The 19,211-nt window shown below is 48.6% G+C and overlaps 7 protein-coding genes across 7 annotated transcripts; 5 read left to right on the forward strand and 2 right to left on the reverse strand.

Moving 5' to 3' along the window:
• Nucleotides 1–35: 35 nt before the first annotated feature.
• FVEG_03438 (hypothetical protein) lies at nt 36–2,339 on the forward strand (the record flags this gene model as incomplete). Its single annotated transcript, XM_018891051.1, has 1 exon — nt 36–2,339. One exon carries the CDS (start codon nt 36–38, stop codon nt 2,337–2,339), a length of 2,304 nt encoding a protein of 767 aa, XP_018747492.1.
• Nucleotides 2,340–4,136: 1,797 nt separating this feature from the next.
• On the reverse strand, nt 4,137–5,333 carry FVEG_03437 (glycerate kinase; the record flags this gene model as incomplete). The annotated part of the gene is made up of 1 exon (XM_018891050.1): nt 4,137–5,333. One exon carries the CDS (start codon nt 5,331–5,333, stop codon nt 4,137–4,139), a length of 1,197 nt encoding a protein of 398 aa, XP_018747491.1.
• A 1,585-nt stretch (nt 5,334–6,918) lies between these two features.
• FVEG_03436 (hypothetical protein) lies at nt 6,919–8,905 on the forward strand (the record flags this gene model as incomplete). The annotated part of the gene is made up of 6 exons (XM_018891049.1): nt 6,919–7,233; nt 7,312–7,701; nt 7,755–7,860; nt 7,910–8,228; nt 8,283–8,412; nt 8,459–8,905. The coding sequence occupies 6 exons, from the start codon at nt 6,919–6,921 to the stop codon at nt 8,903–8,905; spliced, it is 1,707 nt and encodes a 568-aa protein (XP_018747490.1).
• A 717-nt stretch (nt 8,906–9,622) lies between these two features.
• On the forward strand, nt 9,623–11,974 carry FVEG_15265 (hypothetical protein; the record flags this gene model as incomplete). Its single annotated transcript, XM_018904389.1, has 3 exons — nt 9,623–9,915; nt 9,974–10,963; nt 11,011–11,974. The coding sequence occupies 3 exons, from the start codon at nt 9,623–9,625 to the stop codon at nt 11,972–11,974; spliced, it is 2,247 nt and encodes a 748-aa protein (XP_018747489.1).
• Nucleotides 11,975–12,554: 580 nt separating this feature from the next.
• Nucleotides 12,555–14,374, forward strand: FVEG_15264 (hypothetical protein; the record flags this gene model as incomplete). Its single annotated transcript, XM_018904388.1, has 6 exons — nt 12,555–12,699; nt 12,757–13,243; nt 13,358–13,392; nt 13,446–13,599; nt 13,648–13,720; nt 13,778–14,374. 6 exons carry the CDS (start codon nt 12,555–12,557, stop codon nt 14,372–14,374), a joined length of 1,491 nt encoding a protein of 496 aa, XP_018747488.1.
• Nucleotides 14,375–14,703: 329 nt separating this feature from the next.
• FVEG_15263 (hypothetical protein) lies at nt 14,704–14,943 on the forward strand (the record flags this gene model as incomplete). The annotated part of the gene is made up of 1 exon (XM_018904387.1): nt 14,704–14,943. The coding sequence occupies one exon, from the start codon at nt 14,704–14,706 to the stop codon at nt 14,941–14,943; it is 240 nt and encodes a 79-aa protein (XP_018747487.1).
• A 1,043-nt stretch (nt 14,944–15,986) lies between these two features.
• On the reverse strand, nt 15,987–17,138 carry FVEG_03434 (hypothetical protein; the record flags this gene model as incomplete). The annotated part of the gene is made up of 4 exons (XM_018891048.1): nt 15,987–16,322; nt 16,379–16,441; nt 16,520–16,917; nt 16,973–17,138. The coding sequence occupies 4 exons, from the start codon at nt 17,136–17,138 to the stop codon at nt 16,047–16,049; spliced, it is 903 nt and encodes a 300-aa protein (XP_018747486.1). The 3' UTR covers nt 15,987–16,046.
• Between the last annotated feature and the right edge of the window lie 2,073 nt (nt 17,139–19,211).

Here is a 19,211-nt window from a genome sequence, read left to right on the forward strand (position 1 = left end):
GGCAAAACGGCGCGCATATCCAGTCATCATCCACAATGGACCAAGGCGAGCCTAGCGACGCAGACAAAAGCATGCTCTTGCATTACGCCGCCCCCGCATCTTCGTGGTCTGAGGCTCTTCCCATTGGCAACGGGCGGCTGGGAGCTATGGTCTACGGGCGAACGTCGACCGAGCTGCTCCAACTCAATGAGGACTCTGTTTGGTATGGCGGCCCGCAGGACAGAACACCACGCGATGCGCACAAGAATTTACCTACTTTGAGACAACTGATCAGAGATGAGAAGCACAAGGATGCAGAAGATCTTGTGAAAGAGGCGTTCTTTGCCACGCCATCAAGCATGAGACACTATGAGCCACTGGGCCAATGCAAGATTGAGTTTAATCACGAAGAGAGTGAAGTGACCGATTATACGCGGTATCTCGACCTGGAAACTTCCCAAGTCACGACACTTTACAAGCACAACGGTAGATCATATCGCCGCGATATAATTGCCAGCTTCCCGGATAGTGTACTCGCCATCCAAGTTCAAGCATCCGAAAAAAGCCGCCTCGTTATACGGTTGAATCGACTGAGCGAGAACGAGGGAGAGACCAACGAGTACCTCGACAGTATCTTCGCGCAAGACTCGCGGATCATTCTCAACGCAACACCTGGCGGCGCAAACAGTAATCGTCTGTCTCTCGTTCTTGGAGTTTCATGCAAGCCAAGCCATGGGAGTGTTGAGGCGGTTGGAAATTGTCTGATTGTAAACGCGACCAAATGTGTTATTGCCGTTGGGGCGCATACCACGTTCAGAAAAGAAGACCCCGAAAGGTCCGCTCTTTTGAATGTTGATGATGCTCTTCGAAAGCCATGGGAAACCCTCGTCCGTCGCCATCGATGCGATTATACCAACCTTTTTGGCCGAATGTCCCTTCGGTTATACCCTGACGCGAACCACCTACCAACAAATAAGCGGATCATCAGCAACAGAGACCCAGGCCTAGTGGCACTTTATCACAATTACGGTCGATATCTGCTCATCTCGTCAAGCCGAAACTCTGAAAAAGCTCTACCGGCAACATTACAAGGAATATGGAACCCTTCCTTTTCACCTCCCTGGGGATCCAAGTTCACCATCAATATCAATCTCCAAATGAACTACTGGCCAGCCATACCATGCAGTCTAATCCAGTGTGCTATACCACTCATCAGCCTCCTTGAACGCATGGCGGAAAGAGGCAAGAGAACAGCCAAGATGATGTACAACTGCAAAGGATGGTGCGCTCATCACAACACTGACATATGGGCTGATACGGACCCCCAAGATCGGTGGATGCCTGCTACTATCTGGCCGCTCGGGGGAGCTTGGTTATGTACCGATGTTGTCAGAATGCTCATATATCAGTACGAGCCCACGCTGCACTGTCGCATCGCCCCAATCCTTGAAGGCTGCGTTCAGTTCCTTCTTGACTTTCTAATTCCATCAGCTTGCGGCAGATACTTGGTCACCAACCCATCCTTGTCCCCCGAAAACAGCTTTGTGTCTCATTCAGGAGAAACAGGCATCTTCTGTGAAGGGTCCGTGATCGACATGACGATCGTGCGCATTGCGTTTGAGAGTTTCCTCTGGAGCATCAGTATACTCGACCCCGATCATCCACTAAGGGACGATGTCATCGCAGCCCTCGATAAGCTCCCTCCCATGTCACTCAATAAGGATGGGCTCATACAGGAATGGGGCTTGAAGAATCACAAGGAGGCTGAACCTGGACATCGCCATGTATCACATCTCTTTGGCCTATATCCCGATGACTCTATCAGTATGGACTCGTCGCCGCTCCTGATCAAGGCTGCGAAGAAGGTTCTCGCGAGGAGAGCAGAGCACGGAGGAGGGCATACAGGCTGGAGCAGGGCATGGCTATTGAACTTTCACGCTCGTCTCAGAGACTCGGAGGGTTGTGACAACCACATGGATCTGCTGTTGAAAACATCGACTTTACCAAACATGTTAGATAATCATCCTCCATTCCAGATTGACGGCAACTTTGGCGGATGTGCTGGGATCTTAGAGTGTCTGGTCCAATCTACGCTAAGATCTGAGCCGTCACGACAGGTCGTCGTGATACATTTGCTTCCGAGCTTACCGTCATCTTGGGCAGGTGGGAAGTTGACTCATGTCAGGGCTATGGGAGGTTGGCTTGTTTCACTCGAGTGGAGGGTAGGCATGCTCGTAAAGCCTCTAAAGGTGGAAGCAACTGTGATGCAGGCTCCAGACGCTCTCATTGTATTTCCCAACGGGGACAAGGTTTGTGTGTCAAGTAAGAAAGCGGGCCAACAAAGTATATGGAATGAATAACATGTCTTGATATCGAAGATAAGAGATTTAATTAAATGTCGCCTGCCTTTAGTGTCGTGAGCTGGCTAGAATCTCGAAAACCTGACATATCACACCTGTGAATTTCCACTCCAAACCCAGCGTGAAATAAGTGTCGTCCAACACAAGAGCCCTCTCCGAACAAAATGACGCCTCAACAGTCAAACACGATTTGCCCATCATTCTATATTGCGTCCTAACCTGTATACTCAGAGCCACGGCTCAGACACATGAAATGCACTGGCGTCTAAACAAATGCCTTAGAAAACAGTAGCTCTTCTTGATCCAATTACCCCCTGAACTGTAGAACAGGGGATGTCTGTCACTCCATCCTGTATCTCCAATCGACCGTGAGTCCGTGACTTAGGATTCTGATAGAGATTTGCATTCCCCCGCTGACCACTTTGTTTAACTAAAACAGTCAGCATATGGAGCTTATATTAGATAGACCGTGTAGGCCGTTTGTTCGCATTCCATTGACGTCCAGCCTTAGCTAAAAGTGTTAATAGATCAAACTCCTAATTCAGTCTTGGAGCTAGCCATCTTACCACAACTGCTAGCCGCCATTGTAGTGGTCTCAGACACTTGACGTCCACGTTCAGCTGAAAATCGTCAATATGCAAAACTCACAATTCATTCCAAAGGGTCCCTACCTAATCTCCCAGCAGTTTCTGTCATTGCGTTAAGACCAGCCTTGGACGCTCTACGCTTTCCACGGAAGGTAGGACTCTGAACTGGCCTTTCTCGCGATTCCTTCCCAACAAGCATATTCTGTGGTAGAGGTTTCGGCCAGTGATTGGTAGGTGTCTAATCCGTAAGCTAGATATGTTATTGCGACTCTGAACTTAGGTAGGCCTTACCGTGGAGCGAATAGAACCATTAGAGTCACGGTTGGAACGCCTGCTCAAGTCACTGCCCTGGCTGGCCCTTTGCCTAGACTTCCCTTCCGGAAGCCGTTGGACGCTCCGAGGAACAACTGGTCCCAAGCTTTGGCGCCTGTATCTTGGAGCTGCCTCGTCTTTGCCTCCACCATGATGTGGCTTATCCTCTTGCTTTTGGACCTGAATCGTGACGGGCTGCGGGGTGGAGTCCCAGAACCCATAGCTTGGGCATACGCGCGACTATTGAGCCCGCTGCCGCCTCTGCCCTTGCCCTTACCGCCGCCCCCGCCGCAGCACATGTTGGCAGATGATGATACAGTAAAGTATGAGTAAGGTAGGTGCGTGTGTGTTTTTTTGGAAGTGGAAGTTATAGAATTTCTTAGTGAGGAGAAGTAAAAATGAGAGATAATGAGACAAGACGCAGTTATTTATAGTCTTCTAACTCTAAGGACTTAGATTTCTCTCTTTAAACTTTTATCTAGTCTCTGCATAAGTGTTTCAGCCTATCTCTATTATCCTAAGTATTATATACATCAGCTCCGCTGTAGCTCCTGAAAATAGGTCCTTACATAGCAACTTTCTAGACTAGAAGGACTGACCTCTATCAAGTGAGTCTAGGCTTTAGGTCTAGGTCGCAGATCCCAGTTACAAATCTAAACACGTTATTGCAACTTACACATTCTACCAGAGTAGTTGAACAATTATTGCGCTTCATACACATCCTCCTCCGCGTTCCCCTCTGGAGTCTGAGATCGAGGTAACCGCTACTCTTAGAAACAAAACAAGTATTGCATTACATAAATAGACAGCTTAAGCAATAGAGTTCCGGTGCCAGGTCACCCACGGATTCAATGTAATTAAGCCAAAGCAGAAACAGAGTCAGATAACACGTGTCTCATCAAGGGCATTTGCCTAACATCCGCCCAACCATAACAATTCTCATAACAGTCTCAGCACTCTCACGGGTCAATTTTTCCGCTTCCAAAACCGCATCATCCAAGCTCATTGGTCGCTGTATTATGCACGTAAAAGCATCGATTCCGATATCATAGTTCACACTGGCTCCCTGTCCAATCGTACCAGCGATGGCAATCACCGGAAGTCCATGTTTCTTGGCCAGTCTGGCCACTTCTGCGGGGATCTTTCCCCTTGGCGTTTGATCGTCAATGCCCCCCTCTGCAGTAAGTACAAGATCGCAGTCATCGAAGATACTGTGCAAGTTGATGTACTGCATAATAACCTCATATCTGGGTCTGAGTGCAGCTCCTACCAAGCGCAAGCCTGTTCCCAGACCCCCCGAGGCACCACCTCCAGGAGCAAGTCGGACGTTTTTGTCGCAAAGGATACCTGTAGTAATGTCTGCCAAATTCTCCATGGCTAGACTAAGGCGGGCGGCTTGCTCTGGGGTTGATCCTTTCTGGGGACCGAAGACATTTGCCACTCCGCCTGGTCCACAAAGCACGTTGTGCCAATTCACAGCGACGTCAATTTTGGCTTTCAAGACACGCTTGTCTACTCCAGTAAGGTCAATGGAACCAAGCTTCAGGAGCGACTCGCCACCACCGGCCAAGGGGAGGACACGTCCTCGGGTATCGACCAGCCTTGCCCCGAGAGCTTGAAGCATCCCCGCGCCACCATCACAAGTCCCAGAGTCGCCGCATCCAACCAGAATGCGAGTGGCTCCAGCATCAAGCGCAGCAAGAATGAGTTGGCCAACACCGAAAGTTGTTGTCTTGCCTGGATTGCGACGATTAGGTGGGACTAAGCTCAGGCCAGCAGCAGCAGCCATCTCAAGGACCGCCGTGGTTGGTTCATCGTCTTTGCGGCCAAGGAGGCCAAAGAATGACGTGACTTCTTCCCCTACGGGACCAACCACGTGTATGGGGTGCATTGACCCCCCTGTGGCTGTGACAATGGCATGGGTGAAACCTTCACCTCCATCAACCAACGGAACTTTGCGAACTGAGGCATTAGGCTCTACGGCAAGAATCCCGGCTTCGATACAGTCTGCAGCCTCATTGGGCTGAAGGCTGCCCTTGAAGCCAGATGGACAGACAAGAACTCTCATACTTGGCGTAGCGACAGCGGAACCCATTGCCATCATGTTTGTGCGAATTTTGAGACTGAGTACGTAATTGAAGAAATGATAATGAAGAGGGATTGGTAGTGTATAAACGATAGGCTTGTTGTAGCGAATGGAAGCTTGCCAGCTAAAGTTGTTTAGAGCGAATGTGAAGATGAGGCTGTTGAGTGTTTTGAACCGCTTCTTTCCTTGCCGGATAATGGCATCGTTATATAGATCAATGCTTCACTGACTATCGCCATGTTTCCAATGCCAATTGACCGCATTTCGTTTACTGAATGGTTCCATCCTCTCACTCAGCCTCGACCAAAAGAATGCACTAGCCTGCATCGCAGAAGGGATATGCCCCAGAATAGCAACAGGTCGTCTGCCACTCTGTCTTGAAACCAACTTTAGCTCAAATCTGCTTTTCTGTAATGAGCTTACGTCACGCGATCACACAAGCCACATGGCATAAATAGAATGCATCGATGTGAAGATTTGCCTCAAAGATTAATCAGGCGAGTCGGAATAAGGGACGCGTCATTCATCGCAGGGCTGGGGAGATCGTCACTGGGCAGCTCGCTTATGAGTTTGGCATGTCAGAGTGCGGAGGACAATGGAAGCTGTGACAGGGATAAAATTTAAGCTTAATTCAAGGTCTCGTGGCTTGAGTGGGCAATGCCGAAGTTAAACGTCATCAAGGTTGCGTGCTAAAGGCGCCGGCCATTGCTTGGCCCTTATCTAACTTCCGTGAACCATGCTTCTGCCAATCAACAAGAGACACGCCATGCACAAAAGGCATATTTATAGAACAGTCATTAGAGCAGATCTTTGGCTGCGAGAAGTTCACAGAAGCTTGTTTACCGCTGCCGAGTTCGCACTATATACTTTGAGGCTATGGCTTGTGAGTCCTAGAGTGAAAGCGAGAAGTCAATATTGTGAAGACTGTCAACTAGAGCTTGCGCACAAATTGCACTCCAGGTCCAGGTCTCTGGAGCTGAATGGCAATTATCTCGGCATGTTAAAATATCCCGAATCTCGTGGCGTGATGATGCGCGATGTGATTTCCATCTTAAGGTCTTGGCGATGCTGCTTGAGCAAATGAAATGGTCGCAACCCAACCAAACTAAGTCGAAACGAAACTTCTCAGCCACCCCAATTACGACCATGGACAATTAACAGCTGAAACGATTTTCATTCACTATAATCACTCAATCAGCAACACGAACAATTTTGGAAAGACGCCTAGCGGTACAGTGGTTGGGACAGTAGCCTCATCAGTGACGCATTCAGGCTGTGTAGTCATGACAGCCTTTTACTGCCACCAAGTCGGTAACATGATGCGGAATGCCGTGATTTGGACGAGCTGTTCTTCTCTCTTTTTAGCGTTAGTTGCTAAGCATGGTCAAGACACAGCCTCTTACTGTGGTCGAACGCTCGCAAAATATGAAGATATAATTGAGCATCTCAGCCCTCCTATGATAGTATCCAAGAAATCAAACCACAATCGCTTACTCATTCTCTCGTTCCATCATCACTGTTTGTAGTGTATACAGGCCCCCCAAACGACGTTCGTTTCTTTGCCATTGCCCCATTCGGTATTGTCCAACCTGCAATGAGCAAAACCAATACTCCAGCACTCTCAAGAGCTGGCTCCCGTTCCTCTCTTTGGAGGTCCTGGAGTCCCATGCTCGAAGACTTGGCCTACTACGAAAAGTCTCGTGAGAATTATCCTTGGCTGATACGTGATCACGACCGTGACATCAGCTATGACTCGAACCGTTCGAGTCGCCCGAGGCCGCTGGCGTCCCTTGCGGAAGACCCAGATGTTGCAAGCCAATCAGACCAATCAGCAAAGTCGTCTGAAGACTTGGAGCGCCATCCAATCCCAGAGCCCCTTCTCTTGCCTCAAGATGAGGACCCTAACCTGGTATGTTGGACTCCCATCTCAACCATCCTTTTAGTCATCCCTGCACGTTTTGGCCGCCGACTGTTGACACATTTTCAGGTAACGTGGGATGGTCCCAATGATCCTTCTAATCCACGCAACTGGACGAAGCGCAAGAAATGGCTCTCGACTATTCTTGTCTCATGTTTCACATTCATCTCTCCCGTCTCTTCAACCATGCTTGCACCAGCCTTGCCAGATCTGGCCAAAGAGTTCAAGATCTCATCTGACTTTGAGACCTACCTTCTCATGTCCATCTTCCTTTTAGCTTATGCTATTGGTCCATTCTTGCTCGCCCCCCTGTCAGAGATGTTCGGGAGAGTTGTCGTTCTTCAGTCTGCCAACATGTTTTACCTGATCTTCAACACTGTATGTGGCTTCTCGAATACTAAGGAGCAGATGCTTGTCTTTCGCTTCTTGAGCGGTCTTGGTGGCAGTGCTCCTCAGGCGGTATGCTCACCAATACACAGTTCCTAATTCATCATTACTAATTTCGGACCTAGCTTGGCGGTGGTGTGCTGAGCGACTGTTGGAGAAAGGAAGAGCGCGGAACTGCGACCGCCATCTACAGCCTTGCTCCATTTTTGGGACCTGCTGTCGGGCCCATAGGTAAGGTATCTTGACTCTTGACAATACCCTGAGACTAACATACTTCAAGCTGCCGGCTACCTTACCCAACACCTGAACTGGCGATGGATCTTTTGGGTAGTCTCTATAGCTGATGCTGTGGCTCAGATCCTCGCGTTCCTGTTCTTGCAAGAGACTTACCCACCCAAGATCCTCAAGGTCATGGCCAGAAAGCTCCGCAAGGTCACTGGTAACAGACTCCTCCATACCGAGTTTGAGCAGAGAGATCGATCATTCCTTTCATTGCTTTTGACCAACTTGAAAAGACCTTTCAAGATGCTGTTCACTCAGCCAGCTATTCAGATCACGGCCTTGTACAGGGCGTATTTATATGGTCTTATGTATCTAGTGTGAGTGCAAGCCCTGGATGTCCATCATACTATCGCCAACTTACGCGTCGCTAGTTTTGCGTCCTTCCCTATGGTCTGGGAACAACAATACAACCAAGAGCCGGGTCGTGCCAGTCTGAACTATGTCTCTCTCGGCATTGGGTTTGTCATCGGGCTTCAGGTGTCCGGTCCCCTGATTGACAAGGTATTTGACCTCCTCCCATCCTATGGTCCTGCACTGACACTCCAAGGTTTATGCAATGCTCAAGAATCGGTATAACCACCCTGGGCGGCCTGAGTTTCGAGTACCCCTAATGTTCCCAACCGCGCTTGTCACACCAGCGGGTCTCGTTCTATACGGTGTCTCAGCACACCTGAAACTGCACTGGATCATCCCAAATGTCGGAACAGCAATCTTTTCTGCGGGGCTCATTCTGTCGTTCCAATGTGCTCAGACGTATATCATTGACTCCTATGAGCGATATGCCGCCAGCGCTACCGGAGCAGCTGCTTTTGTGCGTACCATGGCTGGCTTTAGCTTTCCTCTGTTTGCGCCTGCTATGTATCAGAGTCTTGGGATTGCGTGGGGAAATGGCCTGCTCGCGGGTACAGCAATGTTGATTTGCCTTGTCGCCCCTATTGTGCTTTGGCGATATGGAGAGTGGATTCGAAGGAAGAGTCCTTACTGTGCAGGATAGAGTCGCCAATTCTTCGCTTTGAATCTGATTTAAATATTCATTTGACACAGCCTTTTAATAATTACTTACAGCCGTTCCGCCTGCCGACTCCGAATCTGCTTCACTTTTCGAGTCACCACAAGGAAGAGCATCCACCAAAAGCCTAGCATCGTTAGCACAAATCCCAATTGTCTGTAAAGCTGAATATTACATCTAATAGTTTTGGTAGGCAGGTGCGGCTGCGTCATTACCTCAAGCATCGTAGCCGAAATTCCTTCCGACCCATGATGTATGAGCTGACGTGACTAACCGTAGCATTATAGGAGATGTTCCTGGGTGTCTAATGTTGGAAGGTGGCCCGAGAGATTGGTCAGCTAAAATGCCGTTTTCCTGTCATTGCAGCGCTTGACCAAAGACGAGTCGAAGGTTACATGGGCTAAGACATAGTAGTGACTGTTGGCAGTTTAAACCAGCAACCAAGTTCAACCGCCGTAATTTCAACCGTAACAGGAATGCAGTTGAAGCATTATCCCTGACATATTCTAGATTCCACCAAATTGTGGCTGAAGTTTGCGTTGGAATGTTACTACACTGCTTGCATGCAAGACGTGCACAATACCACCAATTGATGGGGAACCTTGGTGTATATAGTCACTCCCCAACCTGTGTTCGTGTCGCCGACAGTTGATCTTTACATTCGCTTCCTGTCACTCATTCAATTGATCATCAATCTTCATCATGCGCCTATCGTCAGGCCTCCTCCTGGCCAGCGCCTCCAGTGCGTTTGGCCAATTTACCCAGTTTACTAGATTTACAAACACCAGCACCTCTGCTGTCGAGACCTCAACCTCTCTAACTGAGTTTGAGACTTCTTCTGTCCCACCTACCGCGAGCATAGAAACCACTCCCACCAGTGTCGAGAGCACAGCTTCATCTTCAGCACCAGCCTTTGCACCAATTGTGCTCAATCTCAAAGACGCCATCTTGGGCCCTGGTGCTTCATTCTACCCGCCACCAGACGGCGATACGATGTAAAGATGACCCACAAGTTATCAAAATCGCAGTAGCTCTAACATGTCTCGAATCTAGTCTCATGTCTCCTGTGGCTAGTGACTCTGTCCTCAGGCGTCGCGCTGGTCCTGTTCCTTTTCCGGTTATCGCCCCCTTGGTTCTGCCCAATAATGCAGTTTCCACTTTTAAACAACAAATCTCTTCAGCCATAGCGTCTGCTTTAAGCATCGGCGTCTACAGGATCCCGATAACTAATGTCTCGTGCGGTGGCGCAATCGTTTGCCCCAGTGGATCCAGGAAGCGGGCCGAAAGTAGCCCTTGTGCTTTCCAAGTTATCGCCAATGGTGAGGTTATCCAGATTCAACCTATCCCCAAAAGCTTTAGCGGCAGTATTGAAATATCTACCAACCCTTTCGTTCTGCAACTAGAGAACGAATTGAAGCTCCAACAATCTTGCGGCGATGTGATCGTCCCTGTAGTCATTGAAGCGGTCACGCTCCAAGATGCTCAGGGTGTAACTCCAACTCCTATCCCTACACCCAGTGTCGGTGTTCCTACAGGTAGTGAGACTGGGTCTTCGAGCGAAACCAGCGGCGCAGAGTTTACTACCAACTCCGAAGGCGAGACCATCTTCCCTACCGATACTACTACTAAAACCAACAGTCAAGGCTTCACGACCAACTCGAACGGCGAAACTATCTTCCCTACTGGAACTGTTATCGCTACAAACTCGGAAGGGGCCACTACTAACTCAGACGGTGAGACTGTCTTCCCAACTGAAACTGTTACTGGTGTCAACACCAACTCTGAGGGTGCCACAACCAACTCGGAGGGAGAGACTGTCTTCCCTACTGGCACTTCTACTGGTACAGTTTCTTCTGCCTCTTCAACTTCTACTTCGATTGCTGCTGGTTTTCCTGGTGATGTCGGCGGTTTCAGTCTCTTCGGATGCGCAGGATCTACCGCTGGATTCCCTACCTATACCCTTGCCGAGTCCGGCTCATTGATGGGTCTAAATCTATGTGCTAGCCTTTGTGAAGGGCGTGCTCATTTTGGTGTTCATGATACGTGAGCATTATCCTTGTACTCCAAAGGCGTTTCTAATAACTATCCAGTGCTTGTTACTGCGGCGATGTTTATGACTTTGACAGTACTGTCTTTTACAACTTGGACCAATGCGATATCGAGTGTCCTGGAGACAAGAGCCAATTCTGTGGAGGTGAAGTCGCGAACAAGCTTCGAGCCCGCCAGGTCGTCGCTAGCAATATCCTCCTCACACTTTACGCTAGAGCCAAAGCTGTTGTCTCTCTTACTGAGTCTGTCGCCCAAACGGTAACAAAGCAGGAGACCATTGTTACCACTTTCACCACTGTCGTTAGTGGTGAAAGCATAGCCACTGAGGTCGTCACAGCCACTCTGGTATGCGTTGGTGGGAGATGCCATTCAGGCAACTCAAACAACGTTGCCGTCTACATCTTCATCGAGGTGAATGGCAGTGATTGCGACGGTCAATGGGTTTATATCTCTGAGCCCTGCCCTGGTGGTCAACAGTACGTCCCCTATTCCTGCTCAGACGGCAAATGCGCCGGCATCAAAATTTACAAGCCTCAACCATGCCCGGATTGGTATAATTACAAGTCTTATTATGCTCCATCCGATTGTAGCAAATGTGCTCAAGGAAAGATAAGCTATCAGCCTTGGGAGAAGTCATGGGGTACGCCTGATAATTGCAACGGCCAAGTCCCTGTCTGCAACACACTGGAATGTCCTTCTCAACAGGGCTTTGTAAGACCTCACCCCGGTATCAGCTGGAACTCCACTATTCCTCACGGGGGCTCCGGAGGTGTCTATAATCCCAGCCCCAATGGCGGTTCTAATGGGGGTTCAAGCGGCGGGTCCAGTGGAGGCAACGGCGGTAGTTCGAATGGAGGTTCCAGCTCTGGTTCTCGAGGAGACACAGGTTCCGGCTCCCCAGGTTCTGAAGGCTCTTCCCCCAGCACTGTACCTGTTGTCAGTAGTGCTATCAAGCAGGTCTCAGGTGTATTTTCTCTTCTTGTCGGACTTTTAGCCCTTCTCTAAGTCTTTAGACTTTTTCAGTTAATTTATCTTTTATTAATGCCTCGATTTCCGATTGCCTGACCACGAGGAGCTTTTTCTTCTGGGCTTTTGCCAAGAAGGGCAGCGGTGACATCTCAGTGCCAACTCATAATTCACTCAGGAAGTCGGTGCACGCCAGTTACCAACGACCATCGAAATTCTGTAAGGTAGCGCAATCGAGGCCTTTTGGAGCATCTACTAGCTGCATGGACTGCTCGAGACGACATTTCAACTCTACTAAAATTACCACATTTGACCTAGTTCAAGCCTCCCCATTCCTGTGACAACGGACTATTGGATGCGTCAGGCCATTTGCCAGCACTTAGCGACCGGCTAAGACGGGATAGCACCATTTTCAAAGCCCATAACAGAACCAGGCCCGAACTACGATTGAACTACTGAAGAGGGCTTGCATGTTGACGGCTGAAACACAAGAAGCTCTGAATGTGAAGAGTCTGAGCGTAAGCGTGAGCGTATATGCCTCAAGATCTGCCAGTCTACAATCTTGCACCAAGTTATCCTGCAATATACTCGATACTTTTGAAATTTCTACTCAGTGAAAATGGTTTCGTTGAAGAAAACGCTGGCGCTGCTGTTTATCAGTGCAGCAAGTGCATTACCCACTATCACTGAGAGGTATAATGGTAACTCAAATGGGGGGCTCTCGGACTTAACAGTTAAGCGAAACTCTCTTGACCCAAGAGCAGGTGCGTAAAAATAGCAACACAGCTTATTTTCGCTATTCTCAACTAAACTTTCTCTAGTCTGCAAAGCCAGCGATCCGGATAACCAAGCGTTCCAGAAAAATAAGGCTAATGGGTCTGCTTTCTGCTCTACCTACATCCGAAGCACCGTCACTTCAACTTCAACTCCAGTCAGCACCAAAACCGTCTTCGTAACGAAGAATATCAAGACCACTACGGACGTAGTCAGTACAGTCAGAACCACAGTGACTCGTTTGATCTTATCTACCAAAATAGGCACTGTGTCGACCGTTGTAACAAGGACGAGTACCGCTTTTATAACGGATTATCAGACAGCAACAAGGACAGTCACTAGCACGGACACCCCAAGCGACACATATACCCTGCAGAGGGTCGGAACAATCACGCAGCAGGTGACTCGGACTACCACTCAAGCGGCTGTTACGACTGTCACCACGGTGATTAGCACAGCGATTACAACTGTTGTTCCAGCAAGTGTTGTTTACACTGGCGGGTCAACTACTATTTCTACAATCCTCTATACTACGTGAGTGCCTTCAGTTAATTTGATGTTAGGGATATATACTAACAGTAATTCTTTTAGTACCACGTAAGCCTCAGAACCTTCTATAGAACGCAGCCTGTGACTGACTTGGTGTAGTGCAGCAGCAGCATCCCTAGTGGTCATCCCTCAAGGTATGTTCTCTAGGTACCCATCATACCTTGAGCTTGTACTGATTCATTCTTAGCCCAAGTTTACTGCGGTGTTGTCGGTACTACAGGCGATGTACCTGTTGACGGGAAAGGGGGTTCGGTGAGCTTCGGCGAGTGCAAGGAGATATGCAACGGCTGGCGTTTCTTTGGGCTCAGCAGTGAAAGATGCTTGTGTTATCCCTCTCGTTTGTGAGTACACCCGTATCTAAAATGAGTCCTTGCTAACCATCTATCTAGGGAGGATTATGTTGTAGTTGACAAATCTTCTGATACAACGTTCTATAATCTAGCGTGTGATTCCGCCACTCCTGTAGGTGCACCACGTACATCTCTCAAAGGCATAGGAACATTACTGATTTCACCCAAGCCTGTCAAACATCGCAAGAGAGCAGTTCAGGCTGCTGCATCAGTGCCAAGTTATCTGCCTAACAAGTCACCGAGTGCCGTTAGCAGTGCTTGCTCATGCCTGATTACGAAGCCCGCCACAGCCGTGACTACAAAGGTCACAGCCAAAGCTTCTAAGACAGTCACGATTACTAAGACCCAAGAGGTGGTGTCGACAATCACCAACCGGCTAAGTACCGTCGTCACAAACAAGAAGACTGGCACTATCACTTTATCCACCACGACTACCATCACTAGTTCCCAGATCGTAGCCCAGACAAAGCATCTGGGTGCTATCACTACAAAAGTGGAGACCTACATTGTTACCGATTTCGATCATCTCGTTTATGTGTACAAGACACAGTTTGTTACAGCTACCAACTTCAACACAATTACTACCACTAGCACCAGGACCGTGCCAAACACCCGTTACAACACCGTTGTTGTCACTAGCACGCAGCCTACAACGGTCACTAAGGATGTTTACACGACTTCGCAGACAGTCCTTTCTACGCGTACAGTATTCACTGGAGGATCAACTATCACCAGCGGAACAACTACTATATATGGCACAATCTAAGGTTTCCGAAGAGCTTGTTGCGTACTTTGCTAGATCAGATACGCTGATCCTCAATGATATTATCCCGAGCTGGTCACTGTGAGTTAGGGCTACTATCAGAGCGTGGCCAGGGGCGCGGAACAGCGGCAAACACAAGTTCTCGATAGTGGGTTCTTGCTGCGGGGAGTGTCGGCACGGTGGAAAAGAAAGGGATTCCATATCCTACTGCATCTCTGTTAGCACTTATCTTATTTTGGTTATAACAGAAGAATATCATGGTGTCATGAGTGTCGAGGTCTGCCTGATCCTGTATTACCCGTCCAAGAACAACAACATCTATTGCCTGAGTCATGGCGGAAATATCTAACACTTACGCCACCGAGGAGACGGACACTAGAGCACATGCATCGCTCACTGATGCGCGACTCCAGACTCGAGCATCGTCGCTCTTGATCACACACGTGAATAAGGTTGAGTTGGACGATGAGCTCGTGAGAATAGACCAATACGTGCTGGCTGGCCTTGCACACGCCGTCATGCTCACGCGCACCGGCATCTTTGACGCCCTCCATGGTCAAAGCATGATTTAAGACACTTTTGAGCCTGCGAGCCGGCGACACGGCTTCGATGCTCGCCTCGAAGCCAGAAGTGGGCACTCTGGGACTCCAGATTGAAAGCTACCTGGAGCACGAACTGGGCCCGGAGGGTCGCGACGTCCAACGAGCCAGAAGCCGTATCGACCCAAAAGCCACAAACTGGCGCCTCATCAACCGCGCAAGTCTCACAGAAGTGATTCAAGCGCTCGTTGCATTAGGATCCCAAATCTTGGCCACTGCGGAGCGTTACTCAGGCATAATCAGTCTGACGTAAAGCATCGTCAAGATACGTAAGGATCTCTTGACCGTTTGGATCCAAGAATTTCGAACGCGGCAGAGAGGAAAGAAGTTTGTCGAATATAGGCCATTGCAGCAGTGTATCAGTGCTAGCTCCTCGACTCGCTTCCAAGTTGAGGCTTGGCACGATGCGTTCAGTGTACGGCCAAGGGCCATCCTGGGGAGATGGACATTGGCAGATGAGTTTTGTTGCTCTTGGTGACTCGGGACAGCTGCTGTAGTAGGTGCATCGAAAGACGTCGAAGGTTGAATACCTCTGACTAAGCCCTCAATCACAGACAATTGTTCGAGAATTTGCAGCGACGCGGGATCAAGGGATGAAGCATCCAGCTTGGTATACTCGCATCGGGTCCCAATTCGCTCACAGGAGGAACAAACTGGTCGCAAATTATCGCTTCAGAGAAATGTAAGTAAAAGGATCAACCATGTCGCTATCGTAACAAGCCTGCGACCAAGGCCGGGGTTTTGGGGGCTGCACCATTTGCGCTTTCGTTCACGACATGTCAAGCACGCTGCGACGGCTCCTTGCTGGGGATATCCCGTCTTCAATATGTTGCGTCGAGTTCCTCTATTCATATAATAACAAAGGCGAGGTATCAAATGTGTGAAGAGTCAAATAATAATCTGATCGGGCTACTGAGTGGTTTTTTCCCGCAATTTCTGCAAGAACCAATTGGATCGAACGTTCACTTAAGCCAAGGCCAAGGGATTGGCTCATCTTTGCCGTGCCTTTTTAAAAATTTTGGATGTTTTCTGGAATTGTATTTATCACCGCTTGGCATCTTTTTGCAATATAATGTCTAAAGCTTTCCTGCAGTTTGAGAACTAGGCTTTACAAGAGGTATAACAGAACAAATCTGGACGCAAGAAGCAAGTAGTTTTCCGTCTCCATCGAGGACCTCAATGTTCATATCAAACCGCCCACCGTGTAATCTCTTCATTGTGGTTCGGGTCAAAAGCCAATCCTGCGGAGTTACCTCAGACCGGAACATAATGTTGAGAGCGGTGGTGGGTATACCCCAACTGCTGGCGGCTTCCATCCCATTCTCGGTATAGTTGAGGAATATTGGGGGAACCTGCAGTGTAAAATATGTCAGCTTCGGTCATGACACAGTAAACATGCAGTGGTTACCAAGTCCGCCAATACTGGCAAGTGCTCCAATCCAAATTTGTTCTCATTGTCCAGTTTCACCCACTGATATCTGGTATTCTAGCCTCCGAAGTTTTCATTCCACAGCAGCGCGTTCTCGCCGCCGGGCGTCCACATCCTTACCGTTGACGCCGGGGGATTCATGTAATAGTAGCTTGCATCTGACCATCGGGTACAATCCTTTGTTCGGTCTGGTAATGGCCAGACTGAAGGTTGTATGTTGGTGACGTGACCCTCGTCTTTCAACATACCCAGCCTTACTATGGCAATCGTGCAGACCTTGTCTTCATGGGCTCCCAACGATTTAAGCCTGGCTTCGATGGTTGAACTACGTTTTCCGATGCTCAGTGTTTCGAGAGCGATCTCGAATCGACCCTGAGATAACGGCTCAAGATACTCCACCGACATGTTGAGAGGGTCCATGTTCCCTAGGCTCCCGTGTTGGTCACGATAGTATTGCTGCGCTGTCATCATCAGAACTGTAGCACAATACCCACCGTGAGCTGCCAGTCGCCGGCCACCTACAAGTCTTTGATTAATATGATATTTTTGATTAATGGATGGTGAATGACGCACCATTTCCGCACCAATCCGGTGGGACACTACCACAATATCTCTTTCCATCGGAGTCTGCAACTGGGCTCGTTTTGATCGCATCAGACAACGGGATTCTAGGGAACTTATAAGGCCTCCATGTCGGAGTAATGTCCGCGTGAGAATTAGGCAGATGTGAGTTCGACATGACTGCAACGTTGGGAGTGTTGAGCGACCGGAAAGAATTATGCTATTATAGGAAGATCTGGCGCTGGCCTTGCTCTGGCGCACTGATACGTGAAAGAACATATAACATGAGAAAAAGGCTTGACTTATAGCGTGATGCGGTATTTACATAAGTCGCTTCGGCGACAGTAGTTGAACCTCGGCAGAAAGATATGTTTTAAGTGTTCCGACAGTTCCGACCTTAGCATTAACTCAAATGATGCGAAATGCAACTCTGTGATAACACAGTGCTGAGTAGATAAAGTTTGTTGATTACTGATATTTCTATCTGTGTTTAGTAATCCTGCTCTGTCTACGGAGTAGCGTTATTCTTATTATAAATTGAGCCGGCGTGCTTGTCGTTGCTGTTTTACTTCCGGGGAGGTATCCCCACCTTCAAAGGCTGAGACCATTGCACCAGATAGTGGGGTTTATTAGTGATGATGTTTCTATTTAAAGGTTGATGATGAGAAAAAGTAGCGACTACAGTCGACTACTCAATATCTGGCGACAGTATCAGCGCAGAGTTACTGATGTCAATCAATGCATTAAAATTGTATGTGGGCAAAAGTCAAGATACGCAAAGGAAGATGCGGAGAGAAAAGAAGCAGACTTTTTGCCAGTTATATATGGTTTTACTCCAAATTTTCATGATGTGTAGGGCTTAATGCATGCACCGCAATCCATGCCTACTCCCATAGCATTATCTTGGTCGATGTTGGTCACTCTGCTACAGCCGGCACGGTCAGTCGCGAAAGATGGAGGCATACAAGACAAAATTCGCAGATATTATGAAGCCGGCACCTTGACCAGCATTGGTATGTCTCTCAATTTCCGTCGTTTCAGTCTTGAAAGACTTGCCTCTCTGATCGCTTCACCAATGTTGCGGTCCTAGGACCTGCAACCGTAGGTCTGATTGTGTCAGCCAGAAGCCAAGATCCTCAAACAGAGACTTTTTCAAGCTGGGGAGAAGGGCTTGATTCTTTGCTCGTGAGGAGTAGGTTCGTTGCAATACAACCCTTTGATTGGAAGATTCTGACAACAGTAGTTCGATGAGCCTGAAGACTACAGTGGCCCTGGAGGAGACATGTTGGCGAGAATTGGAGATACTCTTTCCACCCATTCCCACATCATTGTTAAATTACGTCATTGCAGCGAGTAATTGTTGGGCCAGCTCATGGTCGCGTTCAGATCGACGTAATCCAACCTTGTCTAAGGTTTCAAGTTCCGGAAGCCTTGATAGACATATCTGGCGCAAATGAAGACCAATTGTTGGAAGAGCTGAGTAATCCCATTGGAGCGCTTCGGATGGCTTTGGCCGAGACTCGAACGGTCTCAAACCATACAATCAAGCTTGTGGTACTGCGAGCGACAGTCGAATGCCAAGAAGGGCACTGTTGAGCAAGAGCCTTTCATCACGGCAGAGATATACCCCAGCGACCATGGGGCCATAAGTAGTCTCGTCACCGATGAACGCGCGAAGATTCTGTAGAAAAAACGTTGACATATCGAGGGCTTTTACGCGACAGGAAAGCTAGGTGTCTTAGAGCCGGGTATTCTGGATGTGAGGGCAATTATGGGACTTGTGATGACTTCCGGCTATATCGCTGGCCTCTACACTATGACTCGCTGATGGTTCTTAGATAGTAGCCAGATCCCTAATGCAGCTCGGCTTTGTTTACTCCGTAAAGATCGTTGCATTGACTTTAAGCTTAACACGCGCTCATCTAGATAATGTCGCGTCTCACTAACTGAATCAGTTGATTGGTGGCATTCAGGCCAGTAATTTTAAATGATCGGCACAATTTTGTTTTAGTCAACAGGCGAGTCATCGATGTTGTCAATCAATTGACAAGACTCGGAATGTAAATACAGAATTACAGACAATCCCAAGGCGTTTTCCCAGCGCAAATCCGTGGCAAATGGGGATGAGGCTATTGACGCAGTAAGCTGATCATGCATGCACTTAAAGATCCTCAGCCACGCAGGAATCACCCACAAAGGTGCTCACTGGCTCAAAATACGACTAAAAGTTAGTGGTGTGATGTAACGATGC

This window comes from Fusarium verticillioides, chromosome 2, assembly GCF_000149555.1.
Source record: "Fusarium verticillioides 7600 chromosome 2, whole genome shotgun sequence".
Taxonomy (NCBI): domain Eukaryota; kingdom Fungi; phylum Ascomycota; class Sordariomycetes; order Hypocreales; family Nectriaceae; genus Fusarium; species Fusarium verticillioides.